Source organism: Hyperolius riggenbachi, chromosome 2 (assembly GCF_040937935.1).
Source record: "Hyperolius riggenbachi isolate aHypRig1 chromosome 2, aHypRig1.pri, whole genome shotgun sequence".
Classification (NCBI taxonomy): Eukaryota; Metazoa; Chordata; class Amphibia; order Anura; family Hyperoliidae; genus Hyperolius; species Hyperolius riggenbachi.
Window position 1 is genome coordinate 487877378 of NC_090647.1, and position 22282 is coordinate 487899659.

The 22282-nt window shown below is 45.1% G+C and overlaps 1 protein-coding gene across 2 annotated transcripts in view; it reads right to left on the bottom strand.

The window, feature by feature from the left end:
* Nucleotides 1-22282, bottom strand: part of SH3BGR (SH3 domain binding glutamate rich protein) — a 110052-nt gene that overhangs the window by 52141 nt on the left and 35629 nt on the right. For both annotated transcript variants that reach the window (XM_068270371.1, XM_068270372.1), the window contains exon 2: nucleotides 8697-8882. In XM_068270371.1, coding sequence (XP_068126472.1) covers nucleotides 8697-8882 — 186 coding nt within the window. The remainder of the gene's footprint in view (nucleotides 1-8696; nucleotides 8883-22282) is intronic.

The window sequence follows — 22282 nt, forward strand, 5'->3', positions numbered from 1 at the left end:
ATTTTTGTAAACATTTTATTATATCTTTTCATGGGACATTACTGAAGATATGAAGCAACCAAAATGTGTACAGTGAAGAATGTGAAAATTGTTAGGGCTGATTCGCACTACACAAGATAAAATTCTGATTGATGGAACAACAAAGCAACAAAGCAATGGACGTGTCATGGATCTCATCTTAAGCCTAATCTACACGGAGCGATCCGGCGGCTTAATTAGCCGCCGGCTCGACTCCGCTGCATCCCCGCCGCATCCCCGCTCGCGCGTCAGATTCGATCCCCCCTCGTCCCCGCCGGCGCCGCTTATCTTCTGCTCGATTCCCTGCCATTGTCCGCTCGTGGGGAACGAGCAGGGAATCGGCCGCGGCGAGATCGGACCTGTTGGATCTTAGCAATCGAGCCGCATCAGCGGCTTGATTGATAAGACGCATCACTCCGTCTAGTAGATGCTCCCAAAAGTTTGGTCTCTCTCTTTCTGTCTCTCTCTCTCTCTCTCTCTCTCTCTCTCTCTCTCTTTCTCTCTCTCTCTCTCTCTCTCTCTCTCTCTCTCTCTCTCTCTCTCTCTCTCTCTCTCTCTCTCGTCAGATAGAATACCAAAAATAGAGGAACTGCCTGACAAAAATCAATTTCATAATGCAGGCAGAGGAACTGACATGCTCACTGAGAAATGAAATAAAAAAGTTTGTAAAAATAATTATTCTTAGCAAGTCAGATGAATATAACTAAATTATTTTGTAATTGTATTTTAGTGAGAAAAATCCTGTGATACATGATGGAAATTGTTGTTGCATTGTATTGTTGTGGGCAGCATGGTGGCCTAGTGGATGTGGTGTTCAAATCTGGGCCAAGACGCTATCTGGGTGGAGTTTGTATGTTCTCCCTCTGTTTCCGTGTATTCTACAATAGGAACACAGTGACAGACTATGGTAAGAATAAAGGTAGCCATAGACCTAACGATTACTGGGGAGAGTAGACAAAGAGACAAATTTATCTCTAATCGAATCTGATTAAGACATACATTTGTCTTTTTGTCAATTCTGCCCATATACTACACGCCGATTCCCGTCCGATTTTAACATGAAATCTTCAGGGAATCGTCTGAGTCCGCACCGCCGCTGCCCACAATGTATAAATGTCCCCCCCCCCCCCCAGTGTGTGCATTTATAAAGTGGGATGCCAAAGTTTGAGCAACCTTGTTAATCGTCGTGATTTTCCTGTATAAATCGTTGGTTTTTGCGATAAAAAATGTCAGTTAAATGTATCATATGGGAGAAACACACAGTGATATTTGAGAAGTGAAATGAAGTTTATTGCATTTACAGAAAGTGTGCAATAATTGTTTACACAAAATTAGTGTGTAAACAGGTGCAGGTGCATACATTTGGGCACCACAAAAAAAGAAATCAATATTTAGTGGATCCTCCTTTTCCAGAAATTACAGCTTCTAAACGCTTCCTGGAGGTTCCAATGACAGTCTGGATTCTGGTTGCAGGTATTTGGGACCATTCCTCTTTACAAAACGTCTCTAGTTCATTCAGGTTTGATGGCTTCCGAGCATGGACAGATCTCTTTAACTCACACCACAGATTTTCAATTATATTTAGGTCTGGGGACTGAGACGGCCATTCCAGAATGTTGTACTTGTTCCTCTGCATGAATGCCTTAAGGTAGCCATACACTGGTCGATGTGCCATTAGATCGACCAGCTGACAGATCCGTATCTGATCGAATCTGATCAGAGAGGGATCGTATGGCTGCCTTTACTGCAAACAGATTGTGAATCGATTTCAGCCTGAAACCGATTCACCATCTGCTGAGCTGCTCCTGCCGCCTGTCCCCCCCACCGTATACATTACCTGATGCTGGCTCCCGGGCATCTTCTCCGCATTGCACGGCTCTGTTCCGGCTCCATCCCGGCGCTTCCTGTGTTACTCCGTGACCAGGAAGTTCAAATAGAGCGCCCTCTATTTGAACTTCCTGGTCACTGCAGTGACACAGGAAGCGCCGGGATGGATGGAGCCGGAACAGAGCCATGCAGCGCGGAATAGACGCCCGGGAGCCAGCCTCAGGTAATGTATACTTGATCGGATCGGCCGCCGCTAGCGACTCGCACTTTACCCGCGGGCGATCGAGGGTAATTTCCCACACGGCGCGATCGGCGGACCGATCCGATTTCGGGAGGAAATCGGATCGGCGGCTGCGTTTACCACGAACGATTGCCAGCAGATTCGATCCCAGGATCGAATCTGCTGTCGAAACGGCCGCGAATCAAGCCAGTGTATGGCCTGCTTTAGTGGATTTTGAGCAGTGTTTAGGGTAGTTGTCTTGTTGAAAGATCCAGCCTTGATGCAGCTTCAGCTTTGTCACTGATTCCTGCACATTGGTCTCCAGAATCTGCTGATACTGAGTGGAATCTATGCGTCCCTCAACTTTGACAAGATTCCCAAACAGCTGGCCAAACAGCCCCACAGCATGGTGGAACCACCACCATATTTTACTGTAGGTAGCAGGTGTTTTTCTTGGAATGTTGTGTTCTTTTTCCTCCATGCATATAGCCCCTTGTTATGCCCAAATAACTCATCAGTCCACAGCACCTTATTCCAAAATGAAGCTAGCTTGTCCAAATGTGCTTTTGCATACCTCAATCGGCTCTGTTTGTGCTGTGGGCTTCCTCTGCATCACTCTCACATACAGCATCTCCTTGTGTGTGTGCCGAATGGTTGAACGATGCACAGTGACTCCATCTGCAGCAAGATGATGTTGTAAGTCCTTGGTGCTGGTCTGTGTGTTGACTCTGACTGTTCTCACCATTCGTAGCTTCTATCTATCCGAGATTTTTCTTGGTCTGCTACTTCAAGCCTTAACTTGAACTGAGCCTGTGGTGTTCCATTTCCTCAATATGTTCCTTACTGTGGAAACAGACAGCTGAAATCTCTGAGACAGCTTTCTGTATCCTTCCCCTAAACCATGATGGTAAACAATCTTTGTCTTTAGGTCATTTAAGAGTTGTTTTGAGACCCCCATGTTGCTACTCTTCAGATAAAATTAAAAAAGAGGAGGGAAACTTACAATTGACCCCTTAAATACTCTCTCATGATTTGATTAACCTGTGAATGTATGTCAGGGGTCACTGAGCTTACCAAGCCAATTTGAGTTCCAATAATTAGTTCTAAAGGGTTTGGAATCAACAACGTGACAACAGTGCCCAAATTTATGCACCTGTCTAATTTTATTTAAACAATTATTGCACACTTTATTTAAATCCAATAAACGTCATTTTACTTCTCAAATATCACTCTGTGTGTCTCCTATATGATATATTTAACTGACATTTTTTATTATAACAACCAACGATTTATACAGGAAAATCACAACGATTAACAAGGTTGCCCAAACTTTGGCATCCCACTGTATGTTACCTGTCCTGTAGCAGCCTCCGTGCGGTGTCCGTAACCACCGGGCAGCTCTCCGTACACGCTACTGGCGCATAGTGTCTGACGTCGGCCCATAGGGTCTGTCACAATGCTCCCGTGGCGTGGACAGAGGGCTGCCCGGAGGTCTACAGACACACCGTGCAAAGGCTGCAACAGGACAGGTAACGTATAAATGTACACACACGGGCACATTGATACATTGCGGCGGGGGTTTCGTCGTCTCATCGCTCGTTCAGGAAATCGCCGCCGTACCGCCGCACACCCGACCAACCAACTTCGGCCAGTCATCTTGCGGCATGCGCGACTGACCGTGCAACCAATTTCTGTCCCAAAATTGGTTGCTTTGTCGGTCGGGCATGCACTTGGCGGCACCGATTTTCATCTAATTCGATTATGATAATTGAATTGGATGGTCGATCCGCGGCCAAGTCGTCTGATGTATGGCCACCTTTAGATTGTGTGCATCTAAGAAATTAATATATTGTTGCCATTTTATTTAAGAGATGAGATAACCATGCTGATGCTGCTTTCTAATCTTATCTTATGATTTACAGCAGATCTCTGACTAAGGATAAACCGCACACAAACATGCTTCTTCTCCCAGGAACACATACTATTTTTATTTCTTCTCTGCTCTCTGAATAAACTTTATTTAACACTTAACTTAACACTTAACACATTTAACTGACTCTAGATCAGTGGATAAGTTGTTTAAGAGCATATAAATTATCACATATCCTAACATACAGGCAGGGCCGGCTCTCCCATAGAGGCAAAGGGGGCATTTGCCTTGGGGCCCCCGACCTCTGCAGAAGCCCAGCGCCTCTGGCCCTGCTAAATATTGTCTGTTCCCCTGCTCTCTCTGCTCCCCAGGGCCCTTGCTAACAAGCTGCAGGAGCAATTACTCACCTCTTCCGGCGGACAGCACAGTTCGGGCACTCTTGCCATGTTGTCCTCCACCTCCTCTATGACCCGGTGCGTGTTTACAAATAACACGTGCCGTTTCATAGAGGAGGTGGAGGACAACATGACGAGTGCCCGGACTGTGCCATCCGCCGGAAGAGGTGAGTAATTTCTCCTGCTAGCAAGGGCCCCGGGGAGCAGAGGTGATCGCCGGGAGGGAGGGTATTCGAGCAGGGCCCCCCCCATTCAATTTGCTTCAGGGCCCCCGGAGCCCCTTAAGCCAGCCCTGCATACAGGTGAAACTCTAAAAATTAGAATATCATACAAAAGTTCATTTATTTCAGGAAGGCCTTGTTCACATCTAAAATCGCAATCGCTGACGCCAGTGTTTTGCGATTTTGTGAGTGATTTTTTTTTAGTGCCTGCCGGCACTTACCTGGCGCTACAGTTTTTTGTAAAGCGCTTTTCTAAGCGCTTTTGCAGAAATATTTGTTTTTTCACTTCCTGTCGCAAGTCAGGAAGTGAACTCTTTGACCCATAAAAGAATAAATACAATGTATTTATTCTTAAAAAGCGCTGGGCAAATCACTATACAAAGCACTTTTTCAAGCATTTTGCGATTTCCCTATGCCTTCCATTGAGGCAAATCGCCCCAAAAATGGTACAGGAAGTGCTTTGGGGAATCACAGACAATTAAAAAAAGGCAAAAACAAAACATTACTGTGTGAACAAGCCCTAATTCAACTTAAATCATGAAACTAATATATGAAATAGACTCATTGGGGTCGATTCACTTAACCGTGCTAACTCAGTCATAGCACGATGCGCTAGTGTTTTGCGCACGTGACAACGCGCATAACGGTTTTCACGCATAAATGTGGCATAACGTGCGCATTTGCACGTGAAAATTCGCATTTGCAGTTGAAAATTCCCGTTTGCAGGAGAGTCGTTATGCGCGTTATAACGCATGCAAAATGCTAGCGTGCCCGTGCTATGTGTTAGCACGGTTAAGTGAATCAACCCCATTACATGCAAAGCCAAATATTTCAAGCCTTTATTTGTTATAATTTTGAAGAATATGGCTTACAGCTTATGAGTTCATCAAAATCAAAATTTCAGACCATTGAAATAGTGTGTAAATGTTCCATATTCTAGGCTCAAAGTATCAGACTCTAATCAGCTAATTAATCCAAAACATCTGCAAAGGGTTCCTATTTCATATATTAGTTTCACCTTTTAAGTTGCATTACTGAAATAAATTAAATTTTGCATGATATTCTAATTTTTCGAGTTTCACCTCTATATACATCATGTGCAAGTGCTACAGAAGATATTGGTGCTATACAGTATAAATGGTAAAGATACAATAAAATACACGATTAATAGGGATATAAGTGTATATGTTGATGAAACATGGGCTAATTTATAAATGTGTTTGTTTCTTTTGATATCGCTTCTATTCTTTTTTCTAAACACCAAGTCCCGTTGTTTTAAATATGCAAAAAGAAATCGAACTGTTATTACTGCACTAGAAAAAGTTTAGTTTCCAATGGAAAATGTGTGCGTTTTTATGCATGAGTGTTAGAGAGTGATATGTCCAACCCAGAGAGGTTTTCCCCAGTTAGGAACCACGCACCTTCTGAGTTAGTATTTCCTTGATTTTCTATTGTTTGTTTACTTTAGAACAACTTTTGCCTATCCACAAGAATCCTAATTACATGTTAAAACAGGGCTAGAAAAAATCTAAAGAGCCAGCTATGGATCCTTATGCTAGGTGCACACAAACCATGTAATTTCCAAAACTGATCATTTCCAACATCTCTGATCTGCTCTTGATATCAGGATTGATTTTAAGATTGTACTGCACATGATCGACCCTGTTATTGATTGGGGCAGAGCGGATATGTCGGAAATGATTGGTTCGACCCATCAATCTGGTGGGAAATTGTTACCTAGCATTACAAGTTACAGCTGGTGCACAAATTTGACTTTTCCTCTAATAGCTGTCAATGGAACTGGCTCCTAAAAATGTCCCATTGGTTCCTGGATTGAACAAACTGGCTCCAGAATTCCATACTAATTCGTCCAGAAGTGCTGCTACCAGCCCATCCCACATAATACTTTGGCTTAATTTCCATTAGATACCCCCAGCTATACAACCCTAGTTGATGTTCTGGATAAATCTGTTAAACAGAAATGCCTCCATCTCATCATTCTATGAAGGTTATCATTTATCCATGTAAACAAACAACTTCATTTGTTTCACATTCATTTGGACACCTTTTTGTGCTTTCAAAGATGTCTTGTCAAGAAAAATCTTCTTGAAAGCAAAAAGGAGTCCTGGTGAAGATATTTTGCTTTACCTTTGGACCTTCTTCCCCTCATTTCTCTTCCAAAGTAGGACTACTTTAATCCTACACTATTCTGCTGCCCAGGGCCGGCACTACCATAAAGGCAAAGGAGGCAGCTGCCCCAGGGCCCCAGAGCTTGTAGGGGCCCCCAGTGGCTACAAGAGGAAAAAAAATTCAAATCGACCTTATAGTTCTTGAGAAAATCGATTTTAAAGTTTCAAAGGAAAAAAAATACACATTTAAAAACCAGCCGACTTTAATGGTTAATAGCAAATCCACCTTAAATTCTAGAAACCCTAAATGTGCAGGATATGTTAAGGAGATCATTGGGAATAAGAGGAAAAAAACAATTTTTCAAAAAGACCTTATAATTTTTGAGAAAATCGATTTTAAAGTTTCGAAGGAAAAAAGTATACTTTTAAATGCGGTAAATGTCACTTTTGGTAGCAAACCTAACGGTAGTGTAATTTTACATGTATCAAAAGAAAGAGCAATAAATTTCCTGACGGGGTTTCCAGGGGGTCCATACGCAGCCGCAGCGCTTTGGCCAGGGATCGCTATACAGCCGCAATATGGCTGTATGAAGATCCCTGGCATTTTTTTCCTATTTTCCCAATTTTTTTTTTTATGTTTAGAGTGTGGGAATTTTTTTTTTTAAATTATGTGGGGTCCCCCCTCCTGAAACTTTTTAACCCCTTGTCCCCTATGCAGGCTGGGGTAGCCAGAATGTGGAGCTCCGACCGATTGGGGCTTCAAACCCTGACTATACCAGCTGCAAAAAAGGTCCCTTAATGCCGATTTTTGCTCCGGGGTATCTGTTGGGGGGGCCCCCTAGGTTTATTTTGCCCTGGGGCCCCATTGTTGCTTAAACCGGCCCTGCTGCTGCCTTCTACAGTCTGCTCAGGACCAGTGCTATCATACGGGCAAAGGGGGCATAGCATCCATAAGGGCACCCAAGTGTCCCTATCACCCCACTAAATTATGTGGCTGAGGCTCCCCCAGCGTGTGCCCCTTCCCTCCCCGCAGTGTTATGGAGGCTGTAAGGACAGGCACACACTTACCTTTCCTGAGTTCCAGGCTCTGGAAGTCCCGCCTGACTCCTCTGTAGTGTAACTGCTTCTCTGTTTGGGCTGTAGCGCCCAGTGCGAGAAGCAGAGAGGACACAGGCTGGACTTCCAGAGTCTGGAACTCAGGAGAGGTAAGTGTGTGCCTGTCCCCACTGCCCCATAACACTGCAGGGGGGCTACTATACTAGAAGGGAGGGGGAGGTCAATAGGGGCACATCTAGCTACAATACTATGGGGGAAGTGGGGAGCACATCTGGCTACTAAACCGGGGGGAGGTCCTTAGGGGGCATATCTGGATACAATACTGGGGAGGGGGGTCATCTGGCTGCTAAACTAGGGAGGGAGGTTTGTTAGTGGCACATCTGGCTACTAGACTAGGGGGAGGGGTCATTAGTGGCACATATGGCTACTATACTAGGGGGAGGGGTCATCAGTGGCACATATGGCTACTATACTAGGGTGAGGGAAGCCGGCAGTGGCACATTTGACTACTATACAGGTGGGAGGGAGGGGTGCACATCTGGCTACTATAGTGGAGGATTGTTAGGGGCACCTCTGACTAGTATACTGTATGGGGGCACAGCTGGCTTTTGTATAATACTGGGGCACATTAATTAGTTATACTTGGACGGGCATGGGGGGGTGCATGAGATGTTGTCAGGGGGGCCCCAAGGTTACTTTTTCCCCAGGGCCCCACTGTAGCTAGGACCAGCCCTGAGTCTGCTGGCAGTTTGGTGAAAAGAACATGGCCTTTCCTTGACACTAAACCCAACAGTGGCCAGGCCTCAAGTGCATAACAATAGTTGACATTAGACCAGTTTTCTTTACAGGTTTACTTTCAGATCCAAACATCCTCCTATGTAGAACTCTTGCTAGTGCACAGAACAGATTGGGACCGCAGTCCACCCATGCAACCATGTGAGCAGACACATAAACACTTACCCCGCAGTATTGCTCCTCATTAAAGATCTGCGGAGGTAGTGGGATTCCGTTTTCTGGCTTTTTTTCACCAGGAACATTTTCTCTCATCCACTTCCTGTTGTCATAGTCACAGGCAATGTCTTTCTCTTCAAAGTCAATCCTGTTAGCCTCCAAAAAGCCTAAAACCTCTTGCTGCTTCTTTTTTATCTGTGGGTAAAAGAACAATACTTCAAAATATGTTTAATACGCTAAATGCATGTGCATCTATGCATAAATATAATGACTGATAAGGACTGAAATCACTGTTCAGTGTATATGAACACAGGAAGTCTGTCCCCTGCATTTTACTTCCTCAGTGTACATGAGAATGAGCTTTGGTTCCTAAGAAAGTTTTGTCTCGCATCCAAGAGTTTTACATTTATGGTTTGCAAATGAAACAAGATATATGGAATGGCGTAGCAACAGGGGATACAGAGATAGGTTTTATTGAAGATGGTAAAACAAAGAATAACACAATCGAGAGCCCTCAATAGTGTATTACTGATGGTGATGAGCGTAATAATAGCAGTAGTAGATTTATACTCACAAGTATGGGTTGCCAAGGTAAGGCAACCACTAAATGCGTTTGGGGGAAATTTAGACCTGTGCCCACTCAGGTTAAGTCGCTCTCCATAGAAGGAAAAGAAGGGTGATCACATCCATCCACCAGGTGGATAACAATACTTTGTAAAAGAACAGCGGCACCAATAGGATACAATATGATCAAAGTTAAAACAATATAAAATGGGGGGCAAGAGTGGACTTACCTCCCCAGGAAAAGCACAACAATTGTATATGGTCAAAAATAACTTTTATTTTTACTCCAACAATATGCAACGCGTTTCACGGGTCTCGAGCCCGCTTCCTCAGGTAAAAATACCAAAAGTAGTAACTCAGAAGTTGCATAAAATTGTACAGCGCTCTTTGTTGTGCTTTTCCTGGTTAGGTAAGTCCACTCTTGCCCCCCCCCCCCCATTTTATTTTGTTTTAACTTTGATCATATTTTATCCTATTGGCGCCTCTGTTCTTTTACAAATTATTGAAGATGGTGTCCACTTATCCTGTCATCAGCATCCTGTGGCTAAAGATGATGAGAGAGATGCATTACGGATACAAAAAAAAAGTAGAATCACAATGCAAGTATATTAGAAAGTTGCATCGTACATTTTCAATTTTTTTTTTCATATAATTTAACCACTTCAGGACCACAGTCTTTTCGCCCCTTAAGGACCAGAGCCTTTTTCTCCATTCAGACCACTGCAGCTTTCACGGTTTAATGCTCGGTCATACAACCTACCACCTAAATGAATTTTACCTCCTTTTCTTGTCACTAATACAGCTTTCTTTTGATGCTATTTGATTGCTCCTGCAAGTTTTACTTTTTATTATATTCATCAAAAAAGACATGAATTTTGGCAAAAAAATGATTTTTTTAACTTTCTGTGCTGACATTTTTCAAATAAAGTAAAATTTCTGTATACATGCAGCGCGAAAAATGTGGACAAACATGTTTTTGATTAAAAAAAACCCATTCAGTGTATATTTATTGGTTTGGGTAAAAGTTATAGCGTTTACAAACTATGGTGCCAAAAGTGAATTTTCCCATTTTCAAGCATCTCTGACTTTTCTGCGCACCTGTCAGGTTTCATGAGGGGCTAAAATTCCAGGATAGTACAAATACCCCCCAAATGACCCCATTTTGGAAAGAAGACATCCCAAAGTATTCAGTGAGAGGCATGGTGAGTTCATAGAAGATTTTATTTTTTGTCACAAGTTAGCGGAAAATGACACTTTCTGACAAAAAAAAGAAAAAAAAAAAGTTTCCATTTCTTCTAACTTGCAACAAAAAAAAATGAAATCTGCCACGGACTCACTATGCTCCTCTCTGAATACCTTGAAGTGTCTACTTTCCAAAATGGGGTCATTTGTGGGGTGTGTTCACTGTCCTGGCATTTTGGGGGGTGCCTAATTGTAAGCACCCCTGTAAAGCCTAAAGATGCTCATTGGACTTTTGGCCCCTTAGCGCAGTTAGGCTGCAAAAAAGTGCCACACATGTGGTATTGCCGTACTCAGGAGAAGTAGTATAATGTGTTTTGGGGTGTATTTTTACACATACCCATGCTGGGTGGGAGAAATATCTCCATAAATGACAATTGTTTTATTTTTTTTACACACAATTGTCTATTTATAGAGATATTTCTGCCACTCAGCATGGGTATGTGGAAAAATACACCCCAAAACACATTATACTACTTCTCCTGAGTACGGCGATACCACATGTGTGGCACTTTTTTGCACCCTAACTGCGCTAAGGGGCCCAAAGTTCAATGAGTACCTTTAGGATTTCACAGGTCATTTTGAGAAATTTCGTTTCAAGACTACTCCTCGCGGTTTAGGGCCCCTAAAATGCCAGGACAGTATAGGAACCCCACAAATTACCCCATTTTAGAAAGAAGACACCCCAAGGTATTCCGTTAGGAGGATGGTGAGTTCATAGAAGATTTTTTTTTTTTGTCACAAGTTAGCGGAAATTGATTTTAATTGTTTTTTTTCACAAAGTGTCATTTTCCGCTAACTTATGACAAAAAATAAAATCTTCTATGAACTCACCATACTCCTAACGGAATACCTTGGGGTGTCTTCTTTCTAAAATGGGGTCATTTGTGGGGTTCCTATACTGCCCTGGCATTTTAGGGGCCCTAAACCGTGAGGAGTAGTCTTGAAACCAAATGTCGCAAAATGACCTGTGAAATCCTAAAGGTACTCATTGGACTTTGGGCCTCTTAGCGCACTTAGGGTGCAAAAAAGTGCCACACATGTGGTACCGCCGTACTCAGGAGAAGTAGTATAATGTGTTTTGGGGTGTATTTTTACACATACCCATGCTGGGTGGGAGAAATATCTCTGTAAATGACAATTGTTTGATTTTTTTTTACACACAATTGTCCTTTTTACAGGTCATTTTGAGGCCTTTGGATTCTAGACTACTGCACACGGTTTAGGGCCCCTTAAATGCCAGGGCAGTATAGGAACCCCACAAGTGACCCCATTTTAGAAAGAAGACACCCCAAGGTATTCTGTTAGGAGTATGGTGAGTTCATAGAAGATTTTTTTTTTGTCACAAGTTAGCGGAAAATGACACTTTGTGAAAAAAAAAACAATACATATCAATTTCCGCTAACTTGTGACAAAAAATAAAATCTTCTATGATCTCATCATACACCTAACAGAATACCTTGGGGTGTCTTCTTTCTAAAATGGGGTCACTTGTGGGGTTCCTATACTGCCCTGGCATTTTACGGGCCCAAAACTGTGAGTAGTCTGGAAACCAAATTTCTCAAAATGACTGATCAGGGGTATAAGCATCTGCAAATTTTGATGACAGGTGGTCTATGAGGGGGCAAATTTTGTGGAACCGGTCATAAGCAGGGTGGCCTCTTAGATGACAGGATGTTTTGGGCCTGATCTGATGGATAGGAGTGCTAGGGGGTGACAGGAGGTGATTGATGGGTGTCTCAGGGGGCGGTTAGAGGGGAAAATAGATGCAATCAATGCACTGGGGAGGTGATCGGAAGGGGGTCTGAGGGGGACCTGAGGGTTTGGCCGAGTGATCAGGAGCCCACACGGGGCAAATTAGGGCCTGATCTGATGGGTAGGTGTGCTAGGGGTGACAGGAGGTGATTGATGGGTGTCTCAAGGTGTGATTAGAGGGGGGAAATAGATGCAAGCAATGCACTAGCGAGGTGATCAGGGCTGGGGTCTGAGGACGTTCTGAGGTGTGGGCGGGTGATTGGGTGCCCGCAAGGGGCAGATTAGGGTCTAATCTGATGGGTAACCGTGACAGGTGGTGATAGGGGGTGATTGATGGGTAATTAGTGGGTGTTTAGAGGAGAGAAGAGATGTAAACACTGCACTTGGGAGGTGATCTGATGTCGGATCTGCGGGCGATCTATTGGTGTGGGTGGGTGATCAGATTGCCCGCAAGGGGCAGGTTAGGGGCTGATTGATGGGTGGCAGTGACAGGGGGTGATTGATGGGTGGCAGTGACAGGGGGTGATTGATGGGTGATTGACAGGTGATCAGTGGGTTATTACAGGGAATAACAGATGTAAATATTGCACTGGCGAATTGATAAAGGGGGGTCTGAGGGCAATCTGAGCGTGTGGGCGGGTGATTGGGTGCCCGCAAGGGGTAGATTAGGGTCTAATCTGATGGGTAACAGTGACAGGTGGTGATAGGGGGTAATTGATAGGTGATTGATGGGTAATTAGTGGGTGTTTAGAGGAGAGAATAGATGTAAACAATGGATTTGGGAGGTGATCTGATGTCGGATCTGCGGGCGATCTATTGGTGTGGGTGGGTGATCAGATTGCCCGCAAGGGGCAGGTTAGGGGCTGATTGATGGGTGGCAGTGACAGGGGGTGATTGATGGGTGGCAGTGACAGGGGGTGATTGATAGGTGATTGACAGGAGATCAGTGGGTTATTACAGGGAATAACAGATGTAAATATTGCACTGGCGAATTGATAAAGGGGGGTCTGAGGGCAATCTGAGCGTGTGGGCGGGTGATTGGGTGCCCGCAAGGGGTAGATTAGGGTCTAATCTGATGGGTAACAGTGACAGGTGGTGATTGATAGGTGATTGATGGGTAATTAGTGGGTGTTTAGAGGAGAGAATAGATGTAAACAATGGATTTGGGAGGTGATCTGATGTCGGATCTGCGGGCGATCTATTGGTGTGGGTGGGTGATCAGATTGCCCGCAAGGGGCAGGTTAGGGGCTGATTGATGGGTGGCAGTGACAGGGGGTGATTGATGGGTGGCAGTGACAGGGGGTGATTGATAGGTGATTGACAGGTGATCAGTGGGTTATTACAGGGAATAACAGATGTAAATATTGCACTGGCGAATTGATAAAGGGGGGTCTGAGGGCAATCTGAGCGTGTGGGCGGGTGATTGGGTGCCCGCAAGGGGTAGATTAGGGTCTAATCTGATGGGTAACAGTGACAGGTGGTGATAGGGGGTGATTGATAGGTGATTGATGGGTAATTAGTGGGTGTTTAGAGGAGAGAATAGATGTAAACAATGGATTTGGGAGGTGATCTGATGTCGGATCTGCGGGCGATCTATTGTTGTGGGTGGGTGATCAGATTGCCCGCAAGGGGCAGGTTAGGGGCTGATTGATGGGTGGCAGTGACAGGGGGTGATTGATGGGTGGCAGTGACAGGGGGTGATTGATAGGTGATTGACAGGTGATCAGTGGGTTATTACAGGGAATAACAGATGTAAATATTGCACTGGCGAATTGATAAAGGGGGGTCTGAGGGCAATCTGAGCGTGTGGGCGGGTGATTGGGTGCCCGCAAGGGGTAGATTAGGGTCTAATCTGATGGGTAACAGTGACAGGTGGTGATAGGGGGTGATTGATAGGTGATTGATGGGTAATTAGTGGGTGTTTAGAGGAGAGAATAGATGTAAACAATGGATTTGGGAGGTGATCTGATGTCGGATCTGCGGGCGATCTATTGGTGTGGGTGGGTGATCAGATTGCCCGCAAGGGGCAGGTTAGGGGCTGATTGATGGGTAGCAGAGACAGGGGGTGATTGACGGGTGATTGACGGGTGATTGACGGGTGATTGACGGGTGATTGACAGGTGATCAGGGGGGATAGATGCATACAGTACACGGGGGGAGGGGTCTGGGGGGGGTCTGGGGAGAATCTGAGGGGTGGGGGGGTGATCAGGAGGGGGCAGTGGGCAGGGGGGGGGGATAAAAAAAAAATAGCGTTGACAGATAGTGACAGGGAGTGATTGATGGGTGATTAGGGGGGTGACTGGGTGCAAACAGTGGTCTGGGGGGTGGGCGGGGGGGGTCTGAGGGGTGCTGTGGGCGATCAGGGGGCAGGGGGGGGGAAATCAGTGTGCTTGGGTGCAGACTAGGGTGGCTGCAGCCTGCCCTGGTGGTCCCTCGGACACTGGGACCACCAGGGCAGGAGGCAGCCAGTATAATAGGCTTTGTATACATTACAAAGCCTATTATACTATTTCCATGCGGCGATCCGGGTGCTAGTAACCCGCCGGCGCTTCCGAACGGCCGGCGGGTTACTACGAGCGGTGGGCGGAGCCAGTCCCCGGCGGCTGATCGCGTCACGAATGACGCGATCGCTGCATAGCCATCCACGCAGCCGCCCCCGCCGATGGGCGTATTGCGGTCGTTTGGGCCCGGACTTTGCCGCCGCCCATCGGCTGGGGGCGGTCCTCAAGTGGTTAACTTATTAAGGAAAAATGAATATTTCAATCTTATATTCCCAACAACAATATACATTGCACCAATTCTTCTTTTTCAAATTATACAAAACAAAAAACTACCCGATTCCCTCCTCCTCCCATATCCACAGACAGAATCCTCATCATATCAGTATCTTATTATCCAAAAGTTTCATAAGCTCCATAATATTCATACATCCCATAAATTTCATTCCCTCCTATAATCCCACCTTACATTTTCCAGAGAGCTCCTCCTCCTACATCTCCGTCATATTCCCATATTCCCTTGTACCCTGAAATTCACTCAATTTTTCCTAAATTAAAACCCTCTAGCTTATCCTGCTGTAATGCAATTTGATTCTCCAACCCTTTCACCATATAAACTCTTTCAACCCATTCCTTAAGGGATGGAGAACTATGGCATCTCCATTTAACCGGAATCAGACTCTTAGCTGCAATCAATAATTGAGACACCAAAGATCTCTTAAACCTACCAATAGATGCACATGTTCCATTCAACAACACATTCACAGCATCCAAATCACCCTCTTCTTCACACAGTCCACATCGTACATTTTCAAAGCAATTTGACACATACAGTGCAGCACACAGTCCACTGACCTATGCTTGAACCGCACTGAGAACTGAGCGTTGCCCAGTAAGCACTGCATGCAGTGCATTATTCTGACGAGAGGATTCACACAGCACCACAAACATGCCAGAGTGAAAACACCATCGGAATATAATTTCATTGCACTTTGATGCCATTATATTGTCTGTTGTGCCATGCGGTTTAGACACTTAACATTTACATAAGAACAACGGGGGTAAGATGTGCCCAAGGTTGTATAAAACTGAGTTAAAAACAAATAAAAATAAAAATTAGGTGGCTTACCTCAAAAACAACAATCTCATATAACAATGAAATGTATTAGCACAGGCAACATGTTTTTGGGGGTCCAAGCCTACTTCATCAGGCCAATCACAGTGCCAGCAGTAAAATTCTCCAGAATAATGAACGCCTCTTGGGTGCCTCTTATCCCTGTTGTGCTGTATTACACACACACACCCCGTCCTTGTCGGCTGGAAGGGTACTGTTATGTTCTGGGTAATTGTTGACCTTTCCACCAGCAGACGGTGCGTTACCCAGACGTGGAATCTAAGTGACCAGGAGTCTTCACCACCGACCCGTGAAGGAAGATGGACTTAGCTGCCTAGTGCGCACCAGGTCACCTCTGGGATAACTCCAACTGGTGGTTAGGAGAACAAGACACCCCAATGTGGAAGTCCAGTATGCTGATGACGAAGGTAGTGGTATTGAAGATTGGCAGAATCCAGGCAGGATAGGTAAACTAGTGGTAACAGAGTAGTCAATATCCAGGCTAGGGTCAAGGCAGGAGGCAGGCAAGAGTAGTCGGTATCCAGGCTAGGGTCGAGCCAGGCGGCAGGCAAGAGTAGTCGGTATCCAGGCTAGGATCAAGGCAGGTGGCAGGCAAGAGTAGTCGGTATCCAGGCAGGGGTCAAATCAGCAGAGAGGTCCAGAGTAGTCAGGCAGGCTGAGTCACAACAGGTGTATCAGCAGATAGCAGGAAAGGCAACAGCAGAGAACCCAGGAACCCACACTATCTGTCGGAACGAACAGCAGACGGATGCCAACTCCAAGTTGCAGGAACGTGAGTATGACAGGTACAGGTTGGCCTCTCTTGTAGAGGTCACCAACCTTTGTTCTCGAGAGAGCGACCGCATCCAGTCTGGGCTGGAAACCCAAGTGGAGTCAGGTTACACATCTCCACCAGCTTCAACTGATCGGTTGTCCCTCATGCAACCCACCTTTGTGAGGAAATTTTAATTTGATCTTTAACACCAAGCTATATTGCGCTATTTGGGCTCCTGTTATCTCTGTGCTTCTTGTTTAAGGTGTCACGGTACCGAAGTACATCCACATCACATTTATATCACAATTTTCTCCTGGCAGACTCAAAGCACTTCAGGGCTGCAGCCACTTAGTTCAAAAGCTCCATTCCAACATAAAAGACAAAAGCCTTACCTAGTACACTATCCAGCTTACTTATCCGATTTACTTTAGAGGTTCCTGACATAGGGTCCTTTTAAAGACCCATGGTCATGAGAGACCTGTGGTAACAGCCATGGGCGTAACAATAGGGGCTGCAGCCTATGTGCCTGCGGGGGGGCCCGGGCCCCTCCCCCCTGGGGCCGACTCAGGGATGTTTTGGGGGGCTGAAGGGGTTGCAGCATGAGGGGAAAGCTACGGCCACACTCGGCGAGGAGGGGGGGCGGTCCCCCCTCCCTCACAATTCGGGCTCTCCTCTCTGCGCTCCCCTCCAGCTTCAATAACCATATGTGTGCAGCGGCAGCTACATACCTTCTGTGCTCTTCAGCATGGACGCTTCTCTCTCTAGCCTCTGACGCGACTTCCTGTATAAACAATACACAATATCTGATGCGCACTAACTGTCTCCATTTGCTCCTTAGTCAGCTTGCTGCTGGTGCGACTCCTGCTCTTTTTTAACAATAGTGCAGTTCAATACTCAGTACAAGCGCCACTCAAATTCATATGAAACAGCAAATTCCACAACATGAAGTCCATGTTCTCCTCTGCAAAGGTTTCAAAGTTCCTCTTCTTGCATAACCCAGCAGATGGACCCCGGATGTGGCAGTGCATGAGTACTGTGCAAGCTGAGTTGGGAAACGGTGAGATGGAGGTTGTGTGCACGGCAGCCAACCATAACCTGCGAGGACAGCAGATCGGGAGGAGCCAGCCAAGGCCACCTCAATGGGGGGGTTCATACATAAAACTCTAAGCTGCTTTGCAAGTCATTTTATGTAAGCGCAATACCCTTTTATACTGTTAAAGTGAACCTTAAGCCAGAAAAAAAAATGAGTATTACACACCTGGGGCTTCTACCAGCCCCCTGCAGCAGTCCTGTGCCCTCGCAGCCACTCACTAATCCTCTGGTCCCCCGCTGCCAGCTAGTTTAGTTTTTGCCGACAGGCCCGTCAAGACTGGCCACGCGTAGCTTTTTCCGCATTCCCGAATGTAATTAACGCTATTGCGGGCCATAACGCGTACAAAAATACGCGTTGCCGCATATCTATTTTTGTACGCGTTGCGGCCCGCAATAGCGCTAATTACAGTCGGGAATGCGGAAAAAGCTACGCGTGGCCAGTCCTGTCGGCAAAAATGAAACTGGCTGGCACCGGGGGACCAGAGGATTAGTGAGTGGCTGCGAGGGCACAGGACTGCTGCAGGGGGCTGGTAGAAGCCCCAGGTGAGTAAAACTCTTTTTTTTTCTGGCTTAAGTGTCTCTTTAACACATTAGCAATATAGTTATCTCGTTTGAGATAAGTGTACTGCTTTTGACCTCAGTTGGCAGAACTCGTGCTGTAAATTCTTAGAATGCTTTGATCTATTTCTACTAACAGAAAAGATAGAAACTGAATGTAGAAGTCATCTGTTATTGTCTCACACTGCCACCTAGCAACAAGTGGACATAAATACACATTACAGCAGTACTAAATAGAAGCCGGGAAATGTAACAAATAAGAAATAAAAAAATGTGGTAAAATAAATTGGCCTGGTGCACTCGCAAGCCTCTAAATAAATTGGCTGTTAAGGGAGTTAAATAGTTTTACAGTATTGCGTTTTTTATTTCAGGTTATCACATTGGCCATGAATGGGATATTGAAGGTGAAATAGGAATTGGATTGTATCTGATCGTGGAGGTCGGGGGTGACCTGGGAATATTCCCAACGCGCTACTAAACCCTGGTGGTCATCGCATCTGGTGAGTGGCCTCCAATTGGGTGTGATGGAGTTGCACTGTTTCGCCCCCTGTTTGTGGCTCCAACTGCAGTCAGTAGAGTGGAAGCCGACGATGCATCACATGCTCTGCCCACTCTGCGCTCCCTGTATGTCCGCACTCTGCTCTGTATGTCAGCGGCCGCAGCTGCAAGTGTTATGGGAATGGGTTCTTCAACATTGCTGCTCGAGCCATGAATGTGGGGGTGGGAGGGGGGGGGGAGCCCATCCAAACAGGGGAACCTATAAGTTATAGGACCTCATACTAAACACATTGTGATGTGTAGTTTTACAATGATGGGATCGGTTTAAATGTGCTTTAAATTACAACTGTAATGAGAGGGATATGGAGCTGCCATATTTATTTCCTTTTAAGCAATACCAGTTTCCTGGCTAGCCTGCTGATCCTATACCTCTAATACTTTAAGACCGTAGACCCTGAACAAGTACATGCAGGAAAAAGGCATTCCGCTACACCAAGGCTGGGTATAAAACTTTTCTTCAACTTTATTGGCACATCAGTAGAACATGTAAAGGCTGACGCGTATCGGAGCTCTAAGAGGCTCCTTAATCATAGCCCACAGAACAAGTACAGTATATATCGGATATGGGCAGCATGGAGGCGCAGTGGTTAGCAGCTCTCCCCTTGCAGCGCTGAGTCCCTAGTTCAAATTCCATTTTTATGTTCTCCCCTTGTCTGCGTGGGATTCCTCCAGGCACTCCGGTTTCCTCCCACATCCCAAAAACATACAGATAAGTTAATTGTTTTCCCCCTAAATTGGCCTTTGACTCAGGTGTTTCTGAGTTTGTTGCCTGATCTGACAAGATTAGCTGCATGCTTGTTTCTGGTGTTATTCAGCCACTACTGCAACCAAATAGATCAGCAGGGCTGCCAGGCAACTGGTATGGTTTAAAAGGAAATAGATATGATAGCCTCCATATTCTTCTCACTTTAGTTGTCCTTTAAAGAGGAACTGCCGCAAAAATCTTAAAATTTAACACACATACAAATAAGAAGTGCATTTCTCCCAGAGTAAAATGAGCCATAAATTAATTTTCTCCTATGTTTCTGTCACTTACAGTAGGTAGTTGAAATCTGACAGAAGCGACAGGTTTTGGACTAGCCCATCTCCTCATGGGGGGTTCACAGAGATTTATTTATTTTCAAAATGCACTTAGTGCATGGCAGTTGCTCTGTCCAACTGCCAAAAAAGTGTACGGTGAGCAGGGAGGCTGGCCATCATCTTTGTATGAATATTTTTCAGGGAGTGTCTTTATAAAGCATAAAGGTCATGCTGAGAATTCCCTATGGAGAGATGGACTGGTTCAAAACCTGTCGGTAGTGTCAGATCTCTACTGCTTACTGTAAGTGACAGCAACATAGGAGAAAAGTAATTTGTGGCTCATTTTAGTCAGAAAGAAATATACTTCTTATTTGTATGCGTTTTAAATTTTAAGGTTTTCGCAACAGTTCCTCTTTAAATATATTTATAAAAAATATAATACTCTACTAGTGCTGTCACAGACTACAATTCCTATGATCTCTAGTGCTGACTGTTGTCTGCAGATAACCAGCTTACAGCACGGAATAGTGATCTCAGTTGGATAATCGGTGACATTAGAAGGAGCAGATTCAGGGTATTTTTTAATGGTCAGTTACTGGCCAGTTTTACCACCCCCATGCACATCCTATTTTTTAATGGTCAGTTACTGGCCAGTTTTACCACCCCCATGCAGGGCTGGCGCTACCATATAGGCAAAAAGGAGGCAATTGCCCCAGGGCCCCAGAGCCTGTAGGGGCCCCCAGTGGCTACAAGAGGAAAAACAAATTCAAAAAGACCTTATAGTTTTTGAGAAAATTGATTTTAAAGTTTCAAAGAAAAAGAATTATACTTTTAAATGCGGTAAATGTCACTTTTAGTAGCAAACCTAACGGTAGTGTAATTTTTCAAAAGAAAGAGCAATAAATTTCCTGACGGGGTTTCCAGGGGGTCCATACGCTTTGGCCAGGGATCGCTATACAGCCACAATATGGCTGTATGAAGATCCCTGGCATTTTTTCCTATTTTCCCATTTTTATTTTTTTATGTTAAGAGTGTGGGAAAAAATTTTTTTTAAATTATGTGGGGTCCCCCCTCCTAAAACTTTTTAACCCCTTGTCCCCCATTCAGGCTGGGATAGCCAGAATGTGGAGCTCCGACCGATTGGTCAGCTGCAAAAAAAGGTCCCTTAATGCTGATTTTTGTTCCGGGGTATCTGTTGGGGGGGCCCCCAGGTTTATTTTGCCCTGGGGCCCCACTGTTGCTTAAACCGCCTCTGCCCCCATGTATTATGAGGATCAACAGATTTTGAATACTATGAAAATATTTTGTAGGTAAGCTGTCACACCGTATGGTAGTAGTAAAACTGTCCATTGATTGGCCAGGCTTTATTCCCTCTCCTTGTCATCCCATATGGGGTGAGCAGCAACTTCTGCAGGGAAATGCAAGAAATAACAATACCTTCATTTAGGTCTACAGCAGAACTGAAGAACTATAAAAAACAAAGTGTTTCACTCATGGGCGTCCGCAGAAAATTTTCCAGGGGGGAGGGCAAAAAGTGGGGAGCAAAAAGCGGGGAGGCGCGCGTAGCGCGCTGCAAATTCGGGCTGGTGTTGTGTGGCGCGCGCGCCAAAAAATTGAGCTACGTAAAAATGGGTGTGGTCATGAACCAGAATGTGGGTGTGGTCGTGGGTGGAGACAAGTTTACATGAACTAAGCAATGGTGGGACATTAGATTAGGACAGTGGTGGCGAACCTTTTGGAGGTCGAGTGTCCAAACTGCAAAGTCACTTTACTATCACAAAGTGCCAACAGCAATTTAAACTAAATACAAACGTTTTAACTCATACATGAACATTATGGAAAATTAAGTTGAAAATAAACTGTGAAGATAAACAATTTCATCCATCGTACTCCTGAAAAAAATTATTCATTTTTTTGAGAACCTCCCAGTTTCATTTTCTGTTTTAAAGAGCTGAAAAAGTAGGTTTCAATGCTATTGTCTCATATGATGATGATTCAGCTTTTTCCATAGTCTCGCAGTTAGCAATCATGTGACCCCCAACAAGACAAATTCAGCAATCATGAGCCCCCCCCCCCCCCCCCATCAAGACAAATTCAGCAATCATGAGGCCCCCAACATGACCAACTCAGCAATCATGAGGCCCCCAACAAGACAAATTCAGCAATCATGAGGCCCCCAACAAGACAAATTCAGCAATCATGAGGCCCCCAACAAGACAAATTCAGCAATCTTGAGGCCCCCAACAAATCATGAGGCCCCCAACAAGACAAAGTCAGTAACCATGAGGCCCGCAACAAGACAAATTCAGCAGTCATGAGGCACATAAATAGACAGCTTTTCACCTAAATAGGCAGAATGCCCCCTTAATATGTAGACACCTCTCACCTGGCAGCAGTTCCCCAAAATACACTCAATCTGACA